The 22490-nt window shown below is 41.6% G+C and overlaps 1 protein-coding gene across 1 annotated transcript in view; it reads left to right on the forward strand.

Annotated features, from left to right (window-relative positions):
• LOC121874446 (hypoxia up-regulated protein 1-like) overlaps positions 1-16604 on the forward strand; it is a 33109-nt gene extending 16505 nt beyond the window's left edge. Inside the window, exons 9-17 of the mRNA XM_042378566.1 lie at positions 4012-4199; positions 4526-4625; positions 5552-5702; positions 7800-8118; positions 10232-10397; positions 11039-11176; positions 12702-12827; positions 15291-15398; positions 16377-16604. Of these exons, the coding sequence (XP_042234500.1) occupies positions 4012-4199; positions 4526-4625; positions 5552-5702; positions 7800-8118; positions 10232-10397; positions 11039-11176; positions 12702-12827; positions 15291-15398; positions 16377-16604 (1524 nt within the window). The remainder of the gene's footprint in view (positions 1-4011; positions 4200-4525; positions 4626-5551; positions 5703-7799; positions 8119-10231; positions 10398-11038; positions 11177-12701; positions 12828-15290; positions 15399-16376) is intronic.
• The last annotated feature ends 5886 nt before the right edge of the window (positions 16605-22490 follow it).

A 22490-nucleotide genomic window follows, 5' to 3' on the forward strand; every position in this document is an offset into this window, starting at 1 on the left:
GTCCAGAGAACTATCCTGGGAAGCCTTGGTAGGTCCTAGTCTCTGTTATGGTAGGTTGTCTGGTGTTGAGTATGTCCAGAGAACTATCCTGGGAAGCCTTGGTAGGTCCTAGTCTCTGTTATGGTAGGTTGTCTGGTGTTGAGTATGTCCAGAGAACCATCCTGGGAAGCCTTGGTAGGTCCTAGTTACTGTTATGGTAGGTTGTCTGGTGTTGAGTATGTCCAGAGAACCATCCTGGGAAGCCTTGGTAGGTCCTAGTCTCTGTTATGGTAGGTTGTCTGGTGTTGAGTATGTCCAGAGAACTATCCTGGGAAGCCTTGGTAGGTCCTAGTGGTACTGTATGTCCAGAGAGGTAGGTCCTGTCTGGTGGTTGAGTATGCCCAGAGAACCATCCTGGGAAGCCTTGTAGGTCCTAGTCCTGTTATGGTAGGTTGTCTGGTGTTGAGTATGTCCAGAACTCATCCTGGGAAGCCTTGGTAGGTCCTAGTCTCTGTTATGGTAGGTTGTCTGGTGTTGAGTATGTCCAGAGAACCATCCTGGGAAGCCTTGGTAGGTCCTAGTCACTGTTATGGTAGGTTGTCTGGTGTTGAGTACGTCCAGAGAACTATCCTTGGAAGCCTTGGTAGGTCCTAGTTACTCTTATGGTAGGTTGTCTGGTGTTGAGTATGTCGAGAGAACCATCCTGGGAAGCCTTGGTAGGTCCTAGTCACTGTTATGGTAGGTTGTCTGGTGTTGAGTATGTCGAGAGAACCATCCTTGGAAGCCTTGGTAGGTCCTAGTCACTGTTATGGTAGGTTGTCTGGTGTTGAGCACGCCTTCCCAGAGAACCATCCTGGGAAGCCTTGCAGGTCCTAGTCACTGTTATGGTAGGTTGTCTGGTGTTGAGTATGTCCAGAGAACCATCCTGGGAAGCCTTGGTAGGTCCTAGTTACTGTTATGGTAGGTTGTCTGGTGTTGAGTATGTCCAGAGAACCATCCTGGGAAGCCTTGGTAGGTCCTAGTCTCTGTTATGGTAGGTTGTCTGGTGTTGAGTATGTCCAGAGAACTATCCTTGGAAGCCTTGGTAGGTCCTAGTTACTGTTATGGTAGGTTGTCTGGTGTTGAGTATGTCCAGAGAACTATCCTGGGAAGCCTTGGTAGGTCCTAGTCTCTGTTATGGTAGGTTGTCTGGTGTTGAGTATGTCCAGAGAACCATCCTGGGAAGCCTTGGTAGGTCCTAGTTACTGTTATGGTAGGTTGTCTGGTGTTGAGTATGTCCAGAGAACCATCCTGGGAAGCCTTGGTAGGTCCTAGTCACTGTTATGGTAGGTTGTCTGGTGTTGAGTACGTCCAGAGAACCATCCTGGGAAGCCTTGGTAGGTCCTAGTCACTGTTATGGTAGGTTGTCTGGTGTTGAGTATGTCCAGAGAACCATCCTGGGAAGCCTTGGTAGGTCCTAGTTACTGTTATGGTAGGTTGTCTGGTGTTGAGTACGTCCAGAGAACCATCCTGGGAAGCCTTGGTAGGTCCTAGTTACTGTTATGGTAGGTTGTCTGGTGTTTAACATATATAGGACTGTGGCTAAGGTATTTACCTATTACCTCCAGTTTAATGTTAAACTTAAGTGTAATATTTAGAAAAAGGAAATAACATTTAATCCCAAGTTTAAAAAAAATTCCTTGGTAGATTGTCAAATTTTAAGAGTATTGTGCAGGGTTTATACCTTTAACATTGTAACTCATGACATTGTAACTCATGACATTGTAACTCATGACATTGTAACTCATGACATTGTAACTCACTGATATTGTAACTCACTGACATTGTAACTCACTGACATTGTAACCCTTGCTTCAACTTTTTACTGTTGTAGATAAAAGCGAAGATTCAGAAGGAGGTGAAAGGAAACTGGTTTGGAGAGCTAACTAAAAAGTTCTTCCGTTGGGTGAGGGAGGGTTTGATTGTGTTCATTATGATTTCTTGTGCTTTGGTGGTGGTGTTGGGACCTGTTCATGCTCTCGAGTGACTTCATCCTTGAACTCTTGGTGATGTTGGGGTCTTCCTTCTTCACCAGTTCCTATCATCTCTCTAGCTAACCTCACCTCATCACACTGCTACATACTACCTGTATTACCATGTTTGTTGTGAGGTTTGGTGGTGCTGGTCACTGTACTGTACACACTGTAGAATGCACAGTTAATAGTAGTGTTTCACCTACTGTAGATTATTATTTTCTTGTGTTGTATGTACAGTAGTAAGATTTGTTTAATATGACAGTGTGTGTGTGTGGTAAATTTTCCCTAGTTTTATTTTTAACAGCCGATTAGTTGAGTAATTCTGTATTATTTATTTATTTTTATTTTCTGTCTACGAGGAATTACATTAGTTGTAAGTTTATCACCCTCAGGAGCCGACTACTTATGGGTGGCTCTGACTGGAGGCTGCCCTATCACTGTGCCTCCTTTACCATCTCTAGTCCTCTTATCCCCTCCTTATTCTCTTCTCTTCCTTGTCTCTCAGGTTGCTCATTGTATGGTCAGTCAGTTTCTTTTTTCACCTTTCCCTTTATCTTTGAGGTGGTCTTCCTCTACCCTATACACCTGCTACATTCCTCCTCCACGGCCTCAGTACTGGCCTGCCATCCTTCTCTCGTGTTCTTAGCTCTGGTCGTCATGTTACTGATGTGTACTGGTGAGGTTGTCTCCTCAGTGTCCATCAGGAAAATATTTGCAGCATTTTTTGTTTATACGAGAGATGTTTATGCTTGTTCTTTGGGTACTGATAAGAAGTACAGTATGGCAAAACTGAAATAAAAACATAATTGTCTAAAAGAATTTTTGATTGTAGTAAGATGATATAGAATGTGTGGGAGACCCATCAGGTTTGGCTGTATTAGGAGTGGTGTGAGGTAGAACCATTAATATGTGATGGAGGTCAATACAAACTGCCTAATTGTGGTGGAGGCAGATGTTTTACTGTACAGTCGTCTCCCAATATTTGGAAATTTGTTGTACGGAAGTTCACTACTGTATAACGGAAATGGTTAATCTATAACTAATATTCAATAAATGGAAACTGGAACTTGTTACAGTAGAAATTATGGTAAAATTTTTCAATATATTTGAGAAGAAACTAAATGTACAGTACATGGTTAAAATGAACAAAACTGCTATGATACATAGCACATTGTAAATACAATACCTGTAGATCACATATTATATACAAAACATAGCTTTCTGCCTTCATGCCAACTTTATGGGTGTGCTGATATTGAACCACAGTTTTAGCAACCAGGCAGTCACCCCACTGGCGAAGAAATCTGTCTGCTGCATTGTATGCATACCTTGACAGTACAGTGGAGGAAGGAGCACAGCTGGACTGGCAACTCATTTACAGTCCACTGCCTCCACACAAATGTTCACCTCCCAGGCATTTAATTTCTCTTATTTTATAGGTTTTTATACTTTCTTTTCTAAATCACAAGAGTATTGGAGTGGTTTTTGACAAATTTTTGGTTTCATTGCGAGGAACAATGGCACCGTGCATAGCCATCTCACAGGTGACTGGTAACGAGTGTTATGGAGATTTCTACAGTATTATCTCTTATGCACTTGCACACACACTTCTCTCTCCCACTGGTTTAATTGCTGCATTATTATGTTTGTTTGTGTTCAGGTTATTAATAATAAAGGTTGTTATAATGTGTATTTGTGACAATGCAGAATCAAAAATTTTGTTAAGTAACCAATCTCACTTGTATAATGACAGTACATACGAGTACAAGGGAAAATGGAGTTCAATACTGTATATGGAATTTTGATGCTGGGCAAGACCTTACGGAACCTAACCCTTCCTAATATGGGGGATGACTGTACTAGATGATGCATGGTGTTTGTGGGTGTGTCTTAAATTTTTACCCTTGAATTATTGTTCTTTCCCATAAGACTTGTAAAACATTTAGCTAAGGAGACCATCACAGTTCTGAACGTGTCCCGACTCATTCGCTGAATTTTTTTGTTCTCCGTTCTCCAGGTTGACTTTGAGCGATATATTGAGAATGAAGATGGGTCGACCAATACCAAGGTGGTGAAGCGTTCGCTCTTTGCCCTCGGAAACAACTACCCCCAGAAGAAAGTGATGACGTTCAACAAACACACGACCGACTTCAATTTTTGTGTCAATTATGCCGAGAATGAACATCTTCCAAAGGCTGAACTCCTGTAAGTAATAAGAGTTGAAGTTTGGCACACTTTTATCACTTCCAATAATGTTTAACAAAAATCATTATTTATCGTATTTCTTGTTTAAATGTATCAAATGTATCTAATTGGGCAATATGTAAAATAACCTGAAAAATGACCCGTTTCATGTTGTTTCTAGGTTAAGCTAGATGTGGTTTGGTTCAGTGTGAAGTTGAATAAAATTTCTGCAGTTCATGCGTGAATAACCTAACCTAACCTAAACACAACATAACGGAACATTTTCACGGGTTGCTCGAGTTGACACGTTGACTGTACTGTAACATGTATGTATCCTCACCCACTAGGGCAGCCAAAGTGGAGAACATATCTCATGTGTTGGTGTCTGGGGTGACGTCTGCCTACTTCAAGCACCAGAAGGAGGGAAATGAACCCAAGGGCATCAAGGTATGTAATGTAGGTGGTCTGGGTCTTGTCCCCATCCACCTGTACAGCCCAGAAAATGTTAACGTGACTGAGTTTGATAATGTTTGGGTTGGAGGTTAGAGCTGAAGGATAAGGTAAAGTGTTAGTTTGGTTAAGGATAGAGTTGAAGGACAAGGTATTGTATAATGGATGACACTACAGGTACACCTACGTACCACCGATGGACAAACTGCAGATTAATTATCAAATATTTATCACCTGAAGACTCTCCACCCCAACTTATTTCACCTGAAGATCATCTACCCTAACACTATTTGGGAGATGAGGTTAGGTTAGCATTAGAATAGGTTAGATTAGGTTAGGTTAGCATTAGAATAGGTTAGATTAGGTTAGGTTAGCATTAGGGTGGTTAATGTTTAAGTGAAATAAACTGGGATGGAGATTCTTCAGGTGATCCTCAAAATTATACCATAGGTTAATAATGCTGTCTGGAAGGTCAAGAGGTCATTGTTGATAGTTAAGGCTGAAGTAACAACCAGATAGATATTAATGAAAAAAATGTCAGTTAAGAGTTTCAGTACACATGAAGAGGGTGAATAACTGGCAGCAGAGGAAGTTAATGTATGCTTGTGGCTCATGATGATTGTATGGTAAGAAACTGGGGATCTAAGATGATGCAGTAGATGTAGTAACAGTACATGTATATACTGTAGTTGGTGGCAGACTTGACACTGTGCTTAAAAGAGGATGAGTGAGCTGAATGGCAAAATGGTGCAGTATATCAGTGTGTGCAGGAATGGGAGGGTGTGGGAGTATATGGTAGGCTATTAAAATGAGATGGAGAGAGAGAGCCAGTTACTCTTGCCACCAATAGGTTTCTCATCCTAAATGCCTGAATTACATTTTTGTCTTATCGAAATGTTGAATGTTTTTGTCCTCCCTCTCAGGCACACTTCAATATGGATGACTCGGGTGTATTGACTCTGGCGGCGATGGAGGCGGTGTTCGAGAAGAGCGTCCTGGTGGAGGAGGATAAGCCCGAGGAGGAGGAGTCTACATTATCAAAACTTGGTAGCACCATTAGTAAGCTTTTCTCAGGTGAGGGGTCTCTCTCTGCATGGTTCAGAAACAGGGTCTCAAGTCTTCATACAGTACAGAAAAGTTGCTCGAGAAGTAAATGTGGAACTTTTGAGGTAACCTGTATTAATGTGGAACTTTTGAGGTAACCTGTATTAATGTGGAACTTTTGAGGTAACCTGTATTAATGTGGAACTTTTGAGGTAACCTGTATTAATGTGGAACTTTTGAGGTAACCTGTATTAATGTGGAACTTTTGAGGTAACCTGTATTAATGTGGAACTTTTGAGGTAACCTGTATTAATGTAGAACTTTTAAGGTAACCTGTATTAATGTAGAGCTTGAAACATTGAACCTGATAAATAAATCACTTCCACAGTAGAACCACGAATATTGTCAAAGATAAAATTCTAATTGATTGTTAATTTGATTTCAATGTTTGTGTCGAAGTACTGTAGTAATACCGAGACCCTGGTATCTGTTGTGGGGTGTCCTGTCGATCGGGTACTTGGAACAGTGGAGTAGTTTATTTTGCCACCTTCTTTTCTTCATCAGGGGGAGGTATTTAACCCTTGTACACATCGTCTTGATGTCGTTTCAGGTGTCTTGCTCGTTGGAGTGGTTTTCTAATTGGGGGTGCGTTACAGGTAGTTGAGTCGTGGGGTTTGTGTTTTATGTGGCTGAAGAGAGTAAACTGGGCTACTGTATTGAGGCTCTTGGATACATAATGCCTCTGGTGGACTATAAACTGTTTCTTGTATATGTATAATGCATTGATAAATCAGACTACTCCTGTTCAGACAACTTTAATTACTTCCAGTCTGGCTATTTAGTCGAGAACGAGACTAATGGCAATTTTAGCCATTGTGAATCCCCCAACAATTAAGCTGCCTATCCCCCCTCTGCCTTGATAGTGTTGGTGCTGTTAAAATCCAGGCTGCTTAAGCTTGGGGTGACTTCAGGTAATTCATAAAAAGCTTAAAATTGTGAATGGTCTAGAGTTCATCGCTGTCTCGGTCATGCTCGGTGTTGTATCCATCCTCCTGACTAAGCATGCACGACTGATGCCCATGTTACTCGCATTCGTCCCCGTCTCTAGACCAGTGGTTCTTAACCTTTTTTGAGTCACGGACCCCTTTGAGAATCTGGTGAAAGCTATGGCCCCCTCCCTAGAAAAATGCACATAAGCACATTAACACAACTTTGCATGCAATGAATTTACTTTATTTTATTGAAAATACATTGCCTCATACAGTGTACGACATACACAAAGTATAGTGAATACAAATGTTAAATTTTTATCTGACCTTCACGGACCCCCTGAAGCCCATCCATGGACCCCAGGTTAAGAACCCCTGCTCTAGACCTTCTTGTTACTGTGATAAGTTAGGATTGAATGTGGACTCGTCATGGTGAACTGCTACACCAACCTCCATGAGGAGATCGAGTGAACATTAGGCCTCCCAGTTGATTTTTTTTACCTGGTTAGACATCCCAAAGCTACCTGAGGGAATTGGGTTGTTAGATTAGGAGGAGTTAGGTTAGGTTTGGTTGGGTTAGGGAAGGATTGGCTAGATTAGATTATATTGGGTTTGATTAGGCTAAGTTGGATTTGATTCGGCTAGTCAGATCGGGTTAAATTGTACTTCAGTATTAGGTTAGACTAGAGTTTCGGTGTTTAACCATTAGCTGAAGTTAACTGGGGTGCCTAATCTTCACGTCATCCTCCCCATGATGTCGCCCTTATAGAAATGGTGACAGTGCAGTACTCAAGAGGCTACTTTAATAACTTACGACTATCACTTGTTTAATGTTTACAGGCTCTTAATATTTTCTGGTTAATATCCTTCCTGGGTGATGCTATTCCTGGCTCTCTTTTGAACTTAAGTGTTTGTTTGTTATATATAAGATTTGATAATTCATTCTTTACACTGTTCATTCATTTTCGTTTTTATTTCCGGGAATTTTTTATTTTTTTCATTTGATTGTCACTTTTTTCTCCTCCATTTTACATGTATTTTATTCTTACCTTTACCCCCCCCCTCTCTCTCTCTCTCTCTCTCTCTCTCTCTCCAAATAATCCACATAATTATTTTTCACCTGTATACGACAAACCAGGATCGGAGGACGAGAAGAAGGAAGAGGGGAAGGAGAACAAGACGGAGGAGAGCGAAGCGGAGAAGGACGGGGAGAAGAAAGAAGGGGGTAAGAAGGAGGACAAGACGGCAGAGAAGAAGGACGGCAGCGGAGACAAGAAGACCGACAAGAAACCCGACGAAGACAAAGAGAAGACGGGAGACGACGACGGCAAGACCAAGAAGGGCGGGAAGGAGCTGAAGCCCAAGCAGGTGACGGTGAAGGAGGAGCTGAACTTCACCCTCACCTACCTGGACGTATCCAACATGACCCCTGAGCGCCTCCAGCAGTCCAGGAAGAAGTAAGAACAACCCTATATGGTGGGGGGAGTGATTAGAGAGTGAGTGATTAGAGAGTGGGAGGTTGATTCGAGTGAGAGACTGATTAGAGTGAGAGACTGATTAGAGTGAGAGACTGATTAGAGTGAGAGACTGATTAGAGTGAGAGACTGATTAGAGTGAGAGACTGATTAGAGTGAGAGACTGATTAGAGAGTGGGAGGGTGATGAGAGAGTGGGAGGGTGATGAGAGAGGGAGGGTGATGAGAGAGAGGGAGGGTGATGAGAGAGTGGGAGGGGATGAGAGAGGGAGGGTGATGAGAGAGTGGGAGGGTGATGAGAGAGGGGAGGGTGATGAGAGAGTGGGAGGTTGATGAGAGAGTGGGAGGTTGATGTGAGGAGAGTGGAGGTTGATGAGAGAGAGGGAGGTTGATTGGAGAGATTGGCTGGAGAGAGAGATTGACTAGAGAGACATTGACTAGAGAGACATTAGACTAGGAGAGATTGACTGAGAGAGAGATTGACTAGAGAGAGATTGATTAGAGATTGATTAGAGATTGATTAGAGATTGATTAGAGAGAGAGGCTGATTAAGAGAGAGATTGACTAGAGAGAGAGATTGACTAGAGAGAGAGATTTGACTAGAGAGAGAGATTGACTAGAGAGAGAGAGAGAGAGATTGACTGAGAGAGAGAGATTGACTAGAGAGAGAGAGATTGACTAGAGAGAGAGAGATTGACTAAGAGAGATTGATTAGAGAGATTGACTAGAGAGAGATTGACTAGAGAGAGATTGACTAGAGAGAGATTGATTGAGAGATTGATTAGAGATTGATTAGAGAGATTGATTAGAGATTGATTAGAGAGAGAGGTTGATTAGAGAGAGATTGACTAGAGAGAGAGATTGACTAGAGAGAGAGATTGACTAGAGAGAGATTGATTAGAGATTGATTAGAGAGAGAGGTTGGATAGAGAGAGATTGACTAGTAGAGACGATGAGAGAGATTGACCAAAGAGAGATTGATTAGAGAGATTGACCAGAGAAGGATTATCTTTGTGATAGAGATTGATTAGAGATATTGATTAGAGAGATTGACTGAGAGAGATTGACTAGAGAGATTGATAGAGATTGACTAGAGAGAGAGATTGACTAGATAGATTGATTAGAGATATTGATTAGAGAGATTGATTTGAGAGAGGATTGACTAGATAGAGATTGACTAGATAGATTGATTAGAGAGATATTGATTAGAGATTGATTTGAGAGAGATTGACTGTAGAGATTGATTAGAGATTGACTAGAGCAGATTAGATTAGAGAGATTAGACTAGATAGAGATTGACTAGATAGAGATTGATTAGAGAGGATTGATGAGAGATTGATTGAGAGAGATTGACTAGAGAGATTGATTAGATTGACTAGAGAGAGAGAGATTGATTAGATAGATTGATTAGAGAGAGATGATTGATTAGAGAGTTGAGAGTTGATTAGAGAGGTTGATTAGAGAGATTGATTAGGAGAGGTCGATTAGAGAGATTGGACTAGAGAGAGATTGATTAGAGAGGATTGACTAGAGGAGAGGTTGATTAGAGTGAGACATTGATTAGAGAGGGAGGTTGATGAGAGGAAGGGAGAAAAAATGATTGAGAGGGGGCGGAGGAAGTCGATTGAGAGGGGAAGGAGGAATGATTGGATAGAGAGGAAGTGAGACAGGTGAATGAAGATTAGTTTCCAACCTCATGAATTTCATTTATTAAAAGAAAATTATAATTCATGAATACAGTGTATACTAGCTTATTTTTGGTCTGAAAAGAGGTCCAATGGGAAACAAAAGAAGCTTTTATGAGTGACATGGTAAAGTTGGGAATGGAAGTCCTGGATGGGGGAGGTGGTGGAATTGTGTATTTTTGCATTGTTTGTGTGGGGTTATTTGTGTATGTATGTAGGGTTATTTGTGTATGATTATATGTATGTATGTAGGGTTATGTGTGTGTTGGGTGAGAGATGGTGTGTGTCGGTGCAGGGTGGTCGTGAATGAATCTATCTTACTCTCGACTTGTGAAGGAATGGAGGGAGAAATACTAATGATGTTTTAACTCTGCTCTGGTTGGGTATTCACAGAGATCTCGTCCTTTCCAGACTAGAGGACATCGGTGCTGCCGAACGCACCCGCCACGAGAAGGAGGCCTCGCGCAACACACTCGAGAGCTACATTCTGGATGCCCAAGATAAATTGTGGCAGAAAGAGTACGAAGCTGCGTCTACCGATGAACAACGTGTGGTCATTCGGGAGATGTGTTCGACGGTGAGTGTGGCCGCGTGTGGTGTGACTAAGAGAAACTAGAGAGCGTTAAATGAGATGAAAAGTTTGTGTATGATGAGGTGAAATACATAGCCTCTCCTCTGTTGTTGGGAAGGTCTGTAAATATTTGCTTATTAGTGTATACTTTTTTTGGGTTGCCAGCTGTTAAATTGATATCTAGATTCTTAACTTTAAGGAATAAGTTATACCCTTTACAGTCCTGGTACCTGTTTATATAGTATAGTAGTCTACCATTAAACTTATTGAAAGGTTCATTATTGTCCCCTCATGCCAAGATTTGAGAAGAAGTGGACATGTGCAGGAGTTTAACCACAAAAATTGGGACTGACACATGACATTTGGCTTAATCTATTTCTGTGAATGTTTGGTGAAGATTAAGTTTTAAAATGTCGAGTCTTGGGAAGTTTTATTCATTATTCCCCACCTGGTGAAGTTGCTGGAGGATATTGAGGCTATTTAGTAAAACTTTTTACAACTTTAAGAGAATTATATGATCGTGTTAAGCATCATTTGGGTTGAAGTAAGGGACTTGCATCATTCTGCGATACTGTACTCTACTGCTTCTCGAGTCTGGTGTTTTAATTGAGAAAACACCAGTAAAGGATTTTGTCTTGTATTTGCAGCTGGACGAGTGGATCTACGATGAAGGGTTTGATCAGGCTGCTACTGTATACAAGGAGAAACTGGGAGAGCTGTCCAAGTTGTTTGAGCCCATCAAGGAACGCGTACAAGAGCACCGCGACCGCCCTGAAGCCATCCAGGCAAGGAACCGCACGGTTTTGATGTACATCTCTCTCTCTTTTGTGTGCGCATTCTGTCTTCTCTGTACGCATTTTATAAAAAAGTGGAAAAGGTCAACAGAAACGAGGTTGTCTTGTGACAAAGGCGAAGGTAGTTGGGGCAGTGTTGTGGAAAAGATTTATTCGTTGGGACATTTGGTTTTGGCGTACTTAAGTATAGTTGGATACCTTTACAAAGGGAAGGGAAGGACTCTAAAGGATGATAAGGGAGTGTCACCTAACACCTCTAAAGGGAATGGCAAAAATCAACAGTATTCCAGATTAGTAAGAAATCGTAACCAGCCACGACATAACAGAAGCAACAGATGATATATGTAGTGTAGGTGTAAGTAAGTCTTCCTGTGCAGCTCATTCTTTCACTGTTCAATTGTTGCAACTGAAGTTTGTGTAAAAAAAATGTTAATACAGTATATTAATTCTGGATTGATTTTTCATATGAATGTAAATATTATTTTTAAAATTACCAAAGGGAATGTAAATATTTAATTGCTAACATAAAATATTTTTAATAAAATGTAAAAGATAATTTAGTTTTCAATATCCTAAGGTTGTCAAGTAATGCACCTTAAAGTTTGTACAGTTTAAAGATCCTTAAAACATTCCCTTGTATAGTACTTGCTAAAACTTAATATTATCCAGCTAGTACAGTAGTAACTCCTCACTAATAGATGAATTAATAGCCGATAGAAAGTCTTTAGAGAATAGCATTGCGCTGTCATTCTTGTATATGAGTAATGAAAGGATTGGCTTGGCACAGGAAAGCATTTATGTAGGACAATGAGCGACACATACACCACTACCTCCAATGTTATCGGGTTACTACATGAATTCAGCAGCTCGTATAGTCCCTCTTGGTGAGTACTAGTTCCTTCAGAATGGCGATGGAATGGTTTTTGAATTAGTGAAATATTAAAAATGGGTTTTAGGGATATGGAGGTGAATAGTAAGATTAGTTAAAGGAATACAGAAGAAATGTTGGAAGTGGTGAATGGGATGGACATTGAGGAAACAGTGATGACGTGGTAATGAAAGGGACTAAAAAATAATAGCATCGGGTGGGGGTGGGGGGTGGTCGGTGGTTGATTGTGTACGTTGATGTAAGACACAATAACGGAACACAAGTTTGACAGCTGCTAGAATAAATGTATGAATTGACAAGTCTTGCATTAGATCGCACCCAACTGGTAATGAAGTTGCAGAAAAAGCGTAAGAGTGACAAGAAATTAAAATTGGTTGAAAGATTGAAAGTTTTCTTCACCGTTTCATGTCAAGAAGACGTATTGGGTTTAAGTTTGGGGCGATTGTTTTTGAAAGTGATTGTACTGTAGGTGAGTCTGGAGGGGGGGGGGTTGTTATTCCTCACTCGTATATACAGTACTATCGTCCCTCTTGTCTATATCTCCTCAACACTACAACCAATTATCTTCACTTTGGACCGACGAGATCTCGATGTATGTATCCACTCATGACATTTTGAACATTTCAGGCCCTGCAAGACATGATCAACGGGTCGTCTATGTTCCTGCAGAGGGCGCGGGAGGCCCCCCTCGAGCACCAACTCTTCACAGACACCGAGTTGACCACGATGGACACGCTCATTGTTGACGTCCAGGTATGTCGCTTTACTCTGGGGTCGGCGGCGTCTTAAAATTTGGAGAAAGTCGGGAAATTTCAAGTGGTTAATTCCCCCGGCCTGAAGTGTAGTATTGGAGGGAAACTTTGTGAGGGAAAGTATTGGAATTTTACCGATACTGAAGTCATCAAATGTGATTGATTAATAATACAATAGTGTAGAGTAAAATCTGTTGAGTACTGTATAGCTGCAGATTCTCAGTAAGATTATAGAAGAATTATGATAATCCAAACATGTAATTTATATTTTATTATAATTATTAATCCTTTTAATTGTATTTTATCTTTCGTGAAATGGAGATTGTAGTTATGCAGCGAGGGAGCGCTTACATGGGGGAGGGGTGCTTAGTTTAGAATGCAAAACTAGATAAGAAATACAGTAATTGTATCAAGAGGACAGCATACAGGTACAGTTCTTATAACTAATCTGGTACTGTAGTCTTGTTCATTAGTGATTTTATGTACAGTATAGTCTGCATTTACGCGGTCAATTGAACCCGTGGAGTACCGCGTAAAACGCGTAAACGAAATAGCAGAACATATGGGATTAATTGAAATAGAGACTGGGCCGACCCCCAAACTACACATTTTCCAACACAATACGTACGTTGTAGTAAAAATAACATCTTAATTTTATGATGGTATGCACATACAATTAATATTTAAGAGAAATATCAATAATATTAGTTTTTTTTTAACACTTACGTTAGTAGAAAACATGGCTGGGCACACAGGGATGGGGGGTTGGTTCCAAGGCAGAGGGCAGATTATTGGCCCTCACTTGTATCAATATCCACCACAGAGGCTTGCAGGGCCTCTTTGTCAAACTCCTCAAAGTCCATATCCTCACTACCACTGACTTGGCCGGCTGTGGTGGGTGGCGGGTGAAGAACTCGGTAATGTTTTGATGACTGGGCGACCTTGTGCGCACCCTGCCCGTGCTGCTTCCCACGTAAATGACCAGATTTGCTGCATAATTAAAGCATTTACATTCTGGCAAGGCACAGCGTAAATGACCAAACGCGTAAACAAAATCCGCGTAAATGCAGACTATAACTGTACTGTAATTGTACACTTGTTCACTTAATAACATCATCACTTAAAAATACACTTCAAACACTTACAATTACTGAACACTGTAATACTGTGCATAAATAAGTTGGACTTTGCACCGATGAATATAAAAGATCCCGGATACTATATTGTCATGGATTGTAAAGGGCCGGATCACAAGACTTTCTCTGTTTATTTGGTGAAAGATAACTTGTTGAGCAGTCTGGATCACGGCTCCTACATGTTAAAAGAAGGCGTTAATGTGGTGGGTAACACGGTACCGACCAGTCATCGCCTAACTCGGAAATCTTATTGCCGAGGCAGACTTCCTCGGGTGAGCCATTGCTTCTAGGGCAATTTGTCGCTGTTTCAGTTTAAACCTGACCTGACCTGACTTCATCACCTCCAAAATAGTGTTATCTAAGTATGATAATATAACATGTTGTTCAAATGACCGGTGACGAATTGTCCACCCACCATGACATTGCATGTTTTAGCCCGACTGAAATATTTTATATATTTTATAGGATCGGTTTAGCTATTCTTGGCTGCTTGATGGAATTTATTAGAACAAAATGGGTATTATTTATTACAGTATCCTTGTTTTTTGCAATTCTAATTGGTGATTATGCAACCTTAAATGGCATGTACAGTACGTCCGGATAATTCGCAGTCCTCTATATTCACTGATGACACTGGATGTACCCAAGAATGTCTGCGGGTAGTTTTAAAGTTGCCGGGACTTTCGCGGCTGGGACAGGGAGCCATTCATTCTTAGTAATTTCCTGTATTGTATATATGTGTGTGTGTGTGTGTGTGTGTGTGTAGACAAATATACAATACAGGTAAAAGAAATAATTGTACTAAGGACAAACACAAAAGTAATATACATTTCTTTGTACACAAGTAATAAATGTATCTCTTCCCCAATCAGCAGATGTTGTACCAGTAAGCTTACGGTACACGCTTGTTTATCTGGGGCACTACAGCAGAGAAAATATTAGGTATCATGGGAAGGGGGACACATGCACTAAGACTCAACACTTCTAGATGGGTGAGGTTGTTCTGTTTAAGTATCAGGACCTAAACTGTTAAATCCTACATATTGTGTAACATTTCATCCGTGTCTGCAGGCCCGGTGAATAACATTCCTGATTCGAGCCGTCTCCGACTCGTGCACGTGCTTGCGTCTTGTGCATTCACTGCCTTGTTCACCGATGCAATAGTTCACGCACTGAGAATTTATTGGGTTCTCTACGTTGAAGTTCTCTATTGCCAGCCTCGGTCTCCTTCACCATCAACAATACCTTTATTATGCAGCCATATCCACATTTGTTTGTTTATATATTTACTGTATATATTTACTGTATATATTTTATATACTTTCCAGAAATGGTTGGAAGACAAGGAAGAGTTACAGGACAAGACTGCACTATCAGAGAATCCTAAACTGACCCTGAGTGACATTGGGGAGAAGTGGTCAGCCCTTGATCGTGAGGTAAGCCACTGAACTTACTGTGCTTGGTGGTAAGCGTGTCAAGTCCTGATTGTGTGGGTGTTGTGGCGTCCTGATTGTATGGATAAGATATCTGTTTTAATCTTTATTTTTAGTCTCTGAATGTGTACACTATTGTATCACCACGTACTGTTGTAGAACTCTCTCTCTCTCTCTCTCTCTCTCTCTCTCTCTCTCTCTCTCTCTCTCGAATTTTCTGCACCCTGATCCATCCCACAGAATAAACTTAAAAAAAAAGACTCCTTAAAATTAACGTGGGATTTCTTATATAAATTTCTTTGTGTTTATTTTTTCTTTGCTTTTTATTATTGATTCCTGTTTAGTTTTCTTCATCTTTTATTATTATTTTTTCCTTTTATTAGTGGCTAGTGAGATAAGGCAGTTGTTTTTACCAGTATGATGTTGGATGCTACTTTAGTGTGTGTGGTCTACAAAGATATATTTAACCTAACCTAACAAGATGGATTATCAAGTATTCATAGGGTTAAATTTACTCTTAGCCTAACTAAACCTAATCTAACTTCACCTGACATAACTTACCCTAACCTGACCTAACTTACCCTAACCTGACCAAACTTACCCTAACCTGACCTAACTTCACCTGACATAACTTACCCTAACCTGACATAACTTACCCTAACCTGACCTAACTTCACCTGACATAACTTACCCTAATCTGACATAACTTACCCTAACCTGACCTAACTTCACCTGACATAACTTACCCTAACCTGACCTAACACCTAACCTGACCTAACTTCAACAACTAACACCTAACCACACACATACCTAATCTGACATAACTTACCTAACCACATTGCTACCTGACACTGACATAACACCTAACCTGACATAACCTGACTACCTAATCTGACATAACTTACCCTAACCTGACCTAACTTCACCTAACCAAGCATTGTTACACCTTACGAGAGAGTAACTGTGTCTCTTAACTCACAGATCAAGTACCTGATAAACAAAGCTAAGATCACCAAGGCCAGAAAAGAGCTAAAAGAAGCGAAAAGCGGAAAGGCAAGAAGAGAGAAAAAGAAGAGAAAGAGGCGGAGAAAGAGGCACCAGCAGCGGAGAAAGAGGAGGAGACAAATGTCCCGGAGACCGAACAGAGGGAGGAGGAGAAGAGAAGAGAAGGAGGAGACACCAGGCGACAGGTTAGTAGGAGACCGATAAGATTATTGTTTGTGTTGTGGCTGCTAGAGGACTGAATGACTGAGGGAGATTGATGATTGACTGAGAGGGGAGATTGATGACTGACTGAGAGGAGATTGGGACTGAGAGAGATTGATGACTGACTGAGAGGAATGATGACTGAGAGACTGACTGATGACTGACTGAGAGGGGGGACTGAGACTGATGACTGACTGACTGAGAGGGGAGACTGATGACTGACTAGAGAGGGAGACTGATGACTGACTGAGAGGGAGACTGACTGACTGAGGAGGCTGATGACTGATGACTGACTGAGAGGAGACTGATGACTGACTGAGAGGAGATGACTGACTGAGAGGAGACTGATGACTGACTGAGAGGAGACTGATGACTGACTGACTGACTGATGACTGACTGAGGAGGGATGACTGATGATGACTGAGGAGGAGACTGACTGAGAGGGAGACTGATGACTGACTGAGGGAGACTGGGGGGACTGATGACTGACTGAGAGGGGGAGACTGATGACTGACTGAGAGGGAGGAGACTGATGACTGACTGAGAGGAGGGAGACTGATGACTGACTGAGAGGAGACTGATGACTGACTGAGAGGAGACTGATGACTGACTGAGAGACTGAGAGACTGATGACTGACTGAGGGAGACTGATGATGACTGAGAGGAGACTGATGAACTGAGGAGGGAGTGTGACTGGAGGAGACTGATGACTGACTGAGGAGAGACGATGACTGACTGACTGACTGAGGGAGACTGATGACTGACTGAGAGGGAGACTGATGATGACTGAGAGACTGATGACTGACCAGACTGATGACTGACTGAGAGAGAAGAGACTGGTGATGACTGACCACTGCCGACGACTGAGGAAGAGACTGGTGATGACTGACCAACCGACTGAGGAAGAGACTGGTGATGACTGACCAACCGACTGAGGAAGAGACTGGTGATGACTGACCAACCGACTGAGGAAGAGACTGGTGATGACTGACCAACCGACTGAGGAAGACTGGGATGAAGCTGGTACCCAACCGACTGAGGAAGAGACTGGTGATGACTCCGACTGAGGAAGAGACTGGTGATGACTGACCAACCCATGAGAAGAGACTGATATTGAAACCGACTGAGGAAGAGACTGGTGATGACTGACTGACTGACCAACCCGACTAGGAAGACTGACTGTGATGTCTGACCAACCGACTGGGAAGGCTGGTGATGACTGACCAACCGACCGAGGGAAGAGACTGATGATGTCTGACCAACCCGACCGAGGAAGAGACTGATGATGTCTGACCAGCACCGAGAAGAGACTGATGTCAGCCAGACGAGAAGAGACTGATGATGTCCTGACCAACCGACCCGAGGAAGAGACTGATGATGTCTGACCAACCCGAGGAAGGGCTGATGATGTCTGACCAACCGACGAGGAAGGATGATGTCTGACCAACCGACCGAGGAAGGGACTGATGATGTCTGACCAACCGACCGAGGAAGAGACTGATGATGTCTGACCAACCGACCGAGGAAGAGACTGATGATGTCTGACCAACCGACCTGAGAAGAGACTGATGATGTCTGACCAACCGGCCGAGGAAGAGACTGATGATGTCTGACCAGCCGACCGAGAAGAGACTGATGATGACTGACCAACCGACCCGAGGAAGAGACTGATGATGTCTGACCAACCGACCGAGGAAGAGACTGATGATGACTGACCAACCGACCGAGGAAGGGACTGATGATGACTGACCAACCGACCGAGGAAGAGACTGATGATGACTGACCAAGCGGCGAGGAAGGGGAGATGGTGTCTGACCAACCGACCGAGGAAGAGACTGGTGATGTCTGACCAACCGACCGAGGAAGAGACTGGTGATGACTGACCAACCGACCAACCCGAGGAAGAGACCGAGACCAACCGAAGAACTGGTGATGTCTGACCAACCGACCCGAGGAAGAGACTGATGATGTCTGACCAACCCGGAAGAGACGATATGTCTGACCAGCCGAGACTGATGACCGACCGAGGAAGAGACTGATGATGTCTGACAACTGATGATGTCCCGACCGAGGAAGAGACTGATGATGTCCTGACCAACGGCGAGAAGAGCTGATGATGTCTGACCAACCCGACGAGGAAGACTGATGATGTCTGACCAGCCGACCGAGAAGAGACTGATGATGTCTGACCAACCCAGGAAGAGACTGATGATGTCTGACCAACCGACCGAGGATGAGGATGTCTGACCAACCGACCCGAGGAAGAGACTGGATGATGTCTGACCAACCGACCGAGGAAGAGACTGATGATGTCTGACCAACCGACCGAGGAAGAGACTGATGATGTCTGACCAACCGACCGAGGAAGAGACTGATGATGTCTGACCAACCGACCGAGGAAGAGACTGATGATGTCTGACCAACCGACCGAGGAAGAGACTGATGATGTCTGACCAACCGACCGAGGAAGAGACTGATGATAACTGACTGACCGACTGACTGACTAAGAGACAGTATTGTGGCAGGAAATGGCCGGCATCACTGCTACCATAAATACAAGGTGTTCGTAAATTACCTGGACCCACATTACAGGCAGAAGACATTAAGTTTATTATTTACTTGACAAACTATTTATTTATTTTGTATTTTTTTAAGGTGACCTACACATGTGATCTGTTTATAACATGTCCAAGGTTAAATTTGGAATTGGGGTCGGATAATTTATGGCCGTGCTATGTTTACGTCGTGTAATGAAATCTCTCTTTTAATGGGCTACATGGGGTGGGAAATCTGTTGTGTCGAGGGTCTGTTAGATGAGAAACCTCCATCTAATGAACTACATGGAGATGAACGTCCATTATATTGAGGTTCCTTCATAGATTATTTCCCCCGATAGAGATGAAAGTCCATTATATTAAGGCTCCTTCATAGATTATTTCCCCCAATTGGTGTTAATTTTTTCAATTTTCTGGCAGGTGAAAACGAAGGCGTCATCGAGTCAAGTCAGGAGGAGAAGGACGCGACAGACTCCGACATCGACGAAGCTCAGGTCGAGGAGACACTTGATATATTCGAGGACAAGCCACAGGAAAACAATAGTGAAGGAGACAGGAGGAAAGACACTGAGGAAGAAGAGGCAGAGGAACCTACTTTGGAATTTGGTGGTGAGTGAATGTGGACCAGCCAGCTAGTTACATGTATAATTGAAGGCATTTTTATTTAAGGTTGTTGATTCAGAATTATAATCTTAGTACGTAGTTTTATATATTAATGAGATGTGGTAATATTTGCATCATTATATTTTGCCTTCCACTGAATAATATTTAAGGAACAGGATTTCATTAGATGGATAGAAATTATTAATCAAAGACTATCAGTTCATGACTTTATGCTGCTAGGGATGTAGTAACCCCTTCCCCCCACCCTACTCCATCTCTCTACTTGGTGTTGTCTTGGTTCCATGCTTATGCTGCTGCCTATAGTAGTGTACAGTATCTACCTGTTGTGTAGCTTTTATCTCTCGACTTATTTTTGTGTAAGTTTGTGTTCTTTTCATCATTTAACTTCACTGACATATCATTATTCTATAGCAGAGGTTAGGAGTATTGTTAATAGATCTTGACACAACTGGACTGTATGGAGCAGCTATCATGATTGTTAGGCTCGGTGTTTGGAGAAGAGTTTGCATGATATAATTGGTGGCTGGCAAGAACAGGGATGGTAATAGCTCACAGGGACACATACAGTGATGGGCATCTGGGCTACTGGAGAAAGTTATTGATGTGACAGCTGTGATACTTTTGGCTTTTTAACTATTAACTGACAGTGGAGGCTTCCCTACTCCACCCCCATGTGCACAATAATAAAATGCAAGGAACTTTAAACTTCCACTGATGATGGCTGCCATTTAAGGGTTAGTCTTTTCTACACTGCATTACCTTTAGACACCAGAGCATTAATATTTGGAAATCATATTGGTAAATGTTGACCTGGATGAAATTTTCCTTTTTTCTCGGAGCATTTGTCTTGTCGGGGGGGAAGATGTGATTTTACATTTACATAATTAGTTTCTCTTGACCACAGAACAAGAGTGCAACATATATATTGCATCAATGAATGTGTTAAGTATGCATCTTGATCATAGTTTGCATAGTGTACTCACAATGGACTGTTAACTGAATCATCATCATGAACAACAGCGTGAGGTCCTGAATTAGCTTAAAAATCTTGCTACTAAATTTATTCCTTAAAATTGGGAAAATGAAATCCAGTTTCTGTAATGAATTCTTCTATTGAATCTGGAGCCAAACTCTGCTTGTCCCCCTCAGCTCTTTCCCGACCCTTCTGGATGACTTCCCCAGATTTAACATGGTCGTACGTGTCCTCAGCTCTTGTTATTTTAATCCTCCACGTGCTGTTCACTCGTCCACCGGGCATCAGGTTGGAAAGTTTGAACAGTTGGGTCCCGTGACCTCATAATGATATATACTGTAGCTATTTATTTTTCCTTTTTTGGGTTTTACTTTGCTCTTTTGTTTTATTTTATTTTTTGTTCTCTCTTGTTTCATTTTATTTTTTGATATGTTCTATCTCATCTATTTAAAATCTTTTATTGTTGCAGGTGAGGATGACAAGACTCACACCGAGTTGTGATGAGACCAGTCTACTAAGCCGTCTGTCTACAAGTGGTCTTCACGGGAAAACTTGATTATCGTCGGAATACTTCTCTCAAGTTTTTGTGAACCTCGGTTGACTCTGTACTTGAAGGCATAAATTTACTGACTACAGTACAGTTTAGAGAAAAAGTTTAAATTTTCTTTTTTTATTTCAATGTGAATGTGTAGACATAACCAGTGTCCTGTTTTTAATTTAGGGGTGTGACGAGACTTCCTGTTCTACCTCTCGAGTAACTTGACAAGATGCTTCAGACGTGTACTCGACCAGAGGCTTTTATTGGTTTATGCCTCGGAGTATTGTCCATAAAATTAATGTCGAGCACAAATGTTATCCTTGAAACATTGACTATTCCTGTAAATGTAAAGTTGTGGAGCATCTGTAGTTAGTAAAAACAAATGATTAATGAATTCCCACTACTTCCTTTTTTGTAAAGGAACTAAATCAGGGATCATGAAGTTACTACTTTAAACTGTTATTTATAAAGCTTTTCATGATCCAAGCAGTGGTACTGTGTAGAACCTTCAACTTTATCACAGGTTATTCCTTACTAGAAGTGTGGACCATAATAGGTTTTGGTCACATGCAAAATTTAGATCCAAGATGCTTTACATAATGTTGACAGAATTTGTTGTTAATTTGAAATACTATTTTTCCAGAGTTACTCCGCAAATGTTGTAACGTTCTCTGCTCTCATGAGAATATAATGAGACAGTAGTGTGGAGGTTAGATCTGTTCTAGTAGTTAATATGAACATTTAGATACCGAGCAAGTTAATTGTTATTTCCTGCTTTTGATAAAAAGTATGACGTGGCCGTGTCAGTTGTAAGACACAAGACATCAATCAGTCAACAAATTTTCACTTGTATTTGTACAGTACATAGCATAGTACTGTACAGTGTGTTTGTACAGTACATAGCATAGTGCTGTATAGTGTGTTTGTACAGTACATAGCATGGTACTGTACAGTGTGTTTGTACAGTACATAGCATGGTACTGTACAATTTTTGGACAGTACAGTACCTCATAAGTTACTAGCCATCACACTACCACCACAGTTTGGGATGATGTATGAGCCATTGTTCATGTAAACTTTTGATCAAAAGTAGAGACTTGAGATTGTCTGATGATTTTCAAGAGTAATTGAAAATATTGAATTAATTGTTGGAATGGAATTCTAGATTTTTTTTTATTGTATTTATATAAACTGTATAT

This window comes from Homarus americanus, unplaced genomic scaffold (assembly GCF_018991925.1).
Source record: "Homarus americanus isolate GMGI-L3 unplaced genomic scaffold, GMGI_Hamer_2.0 scaffold55640, whole genome shotgun sequence".
In the NCBI taxonomy this organism is placed as follows: domain Eukaryota; kingdom Metazoa; phylum Arthropoda; class Malacostraca; order Decapoda; family Nephropidae; genus Homarus; species Homarus americanus.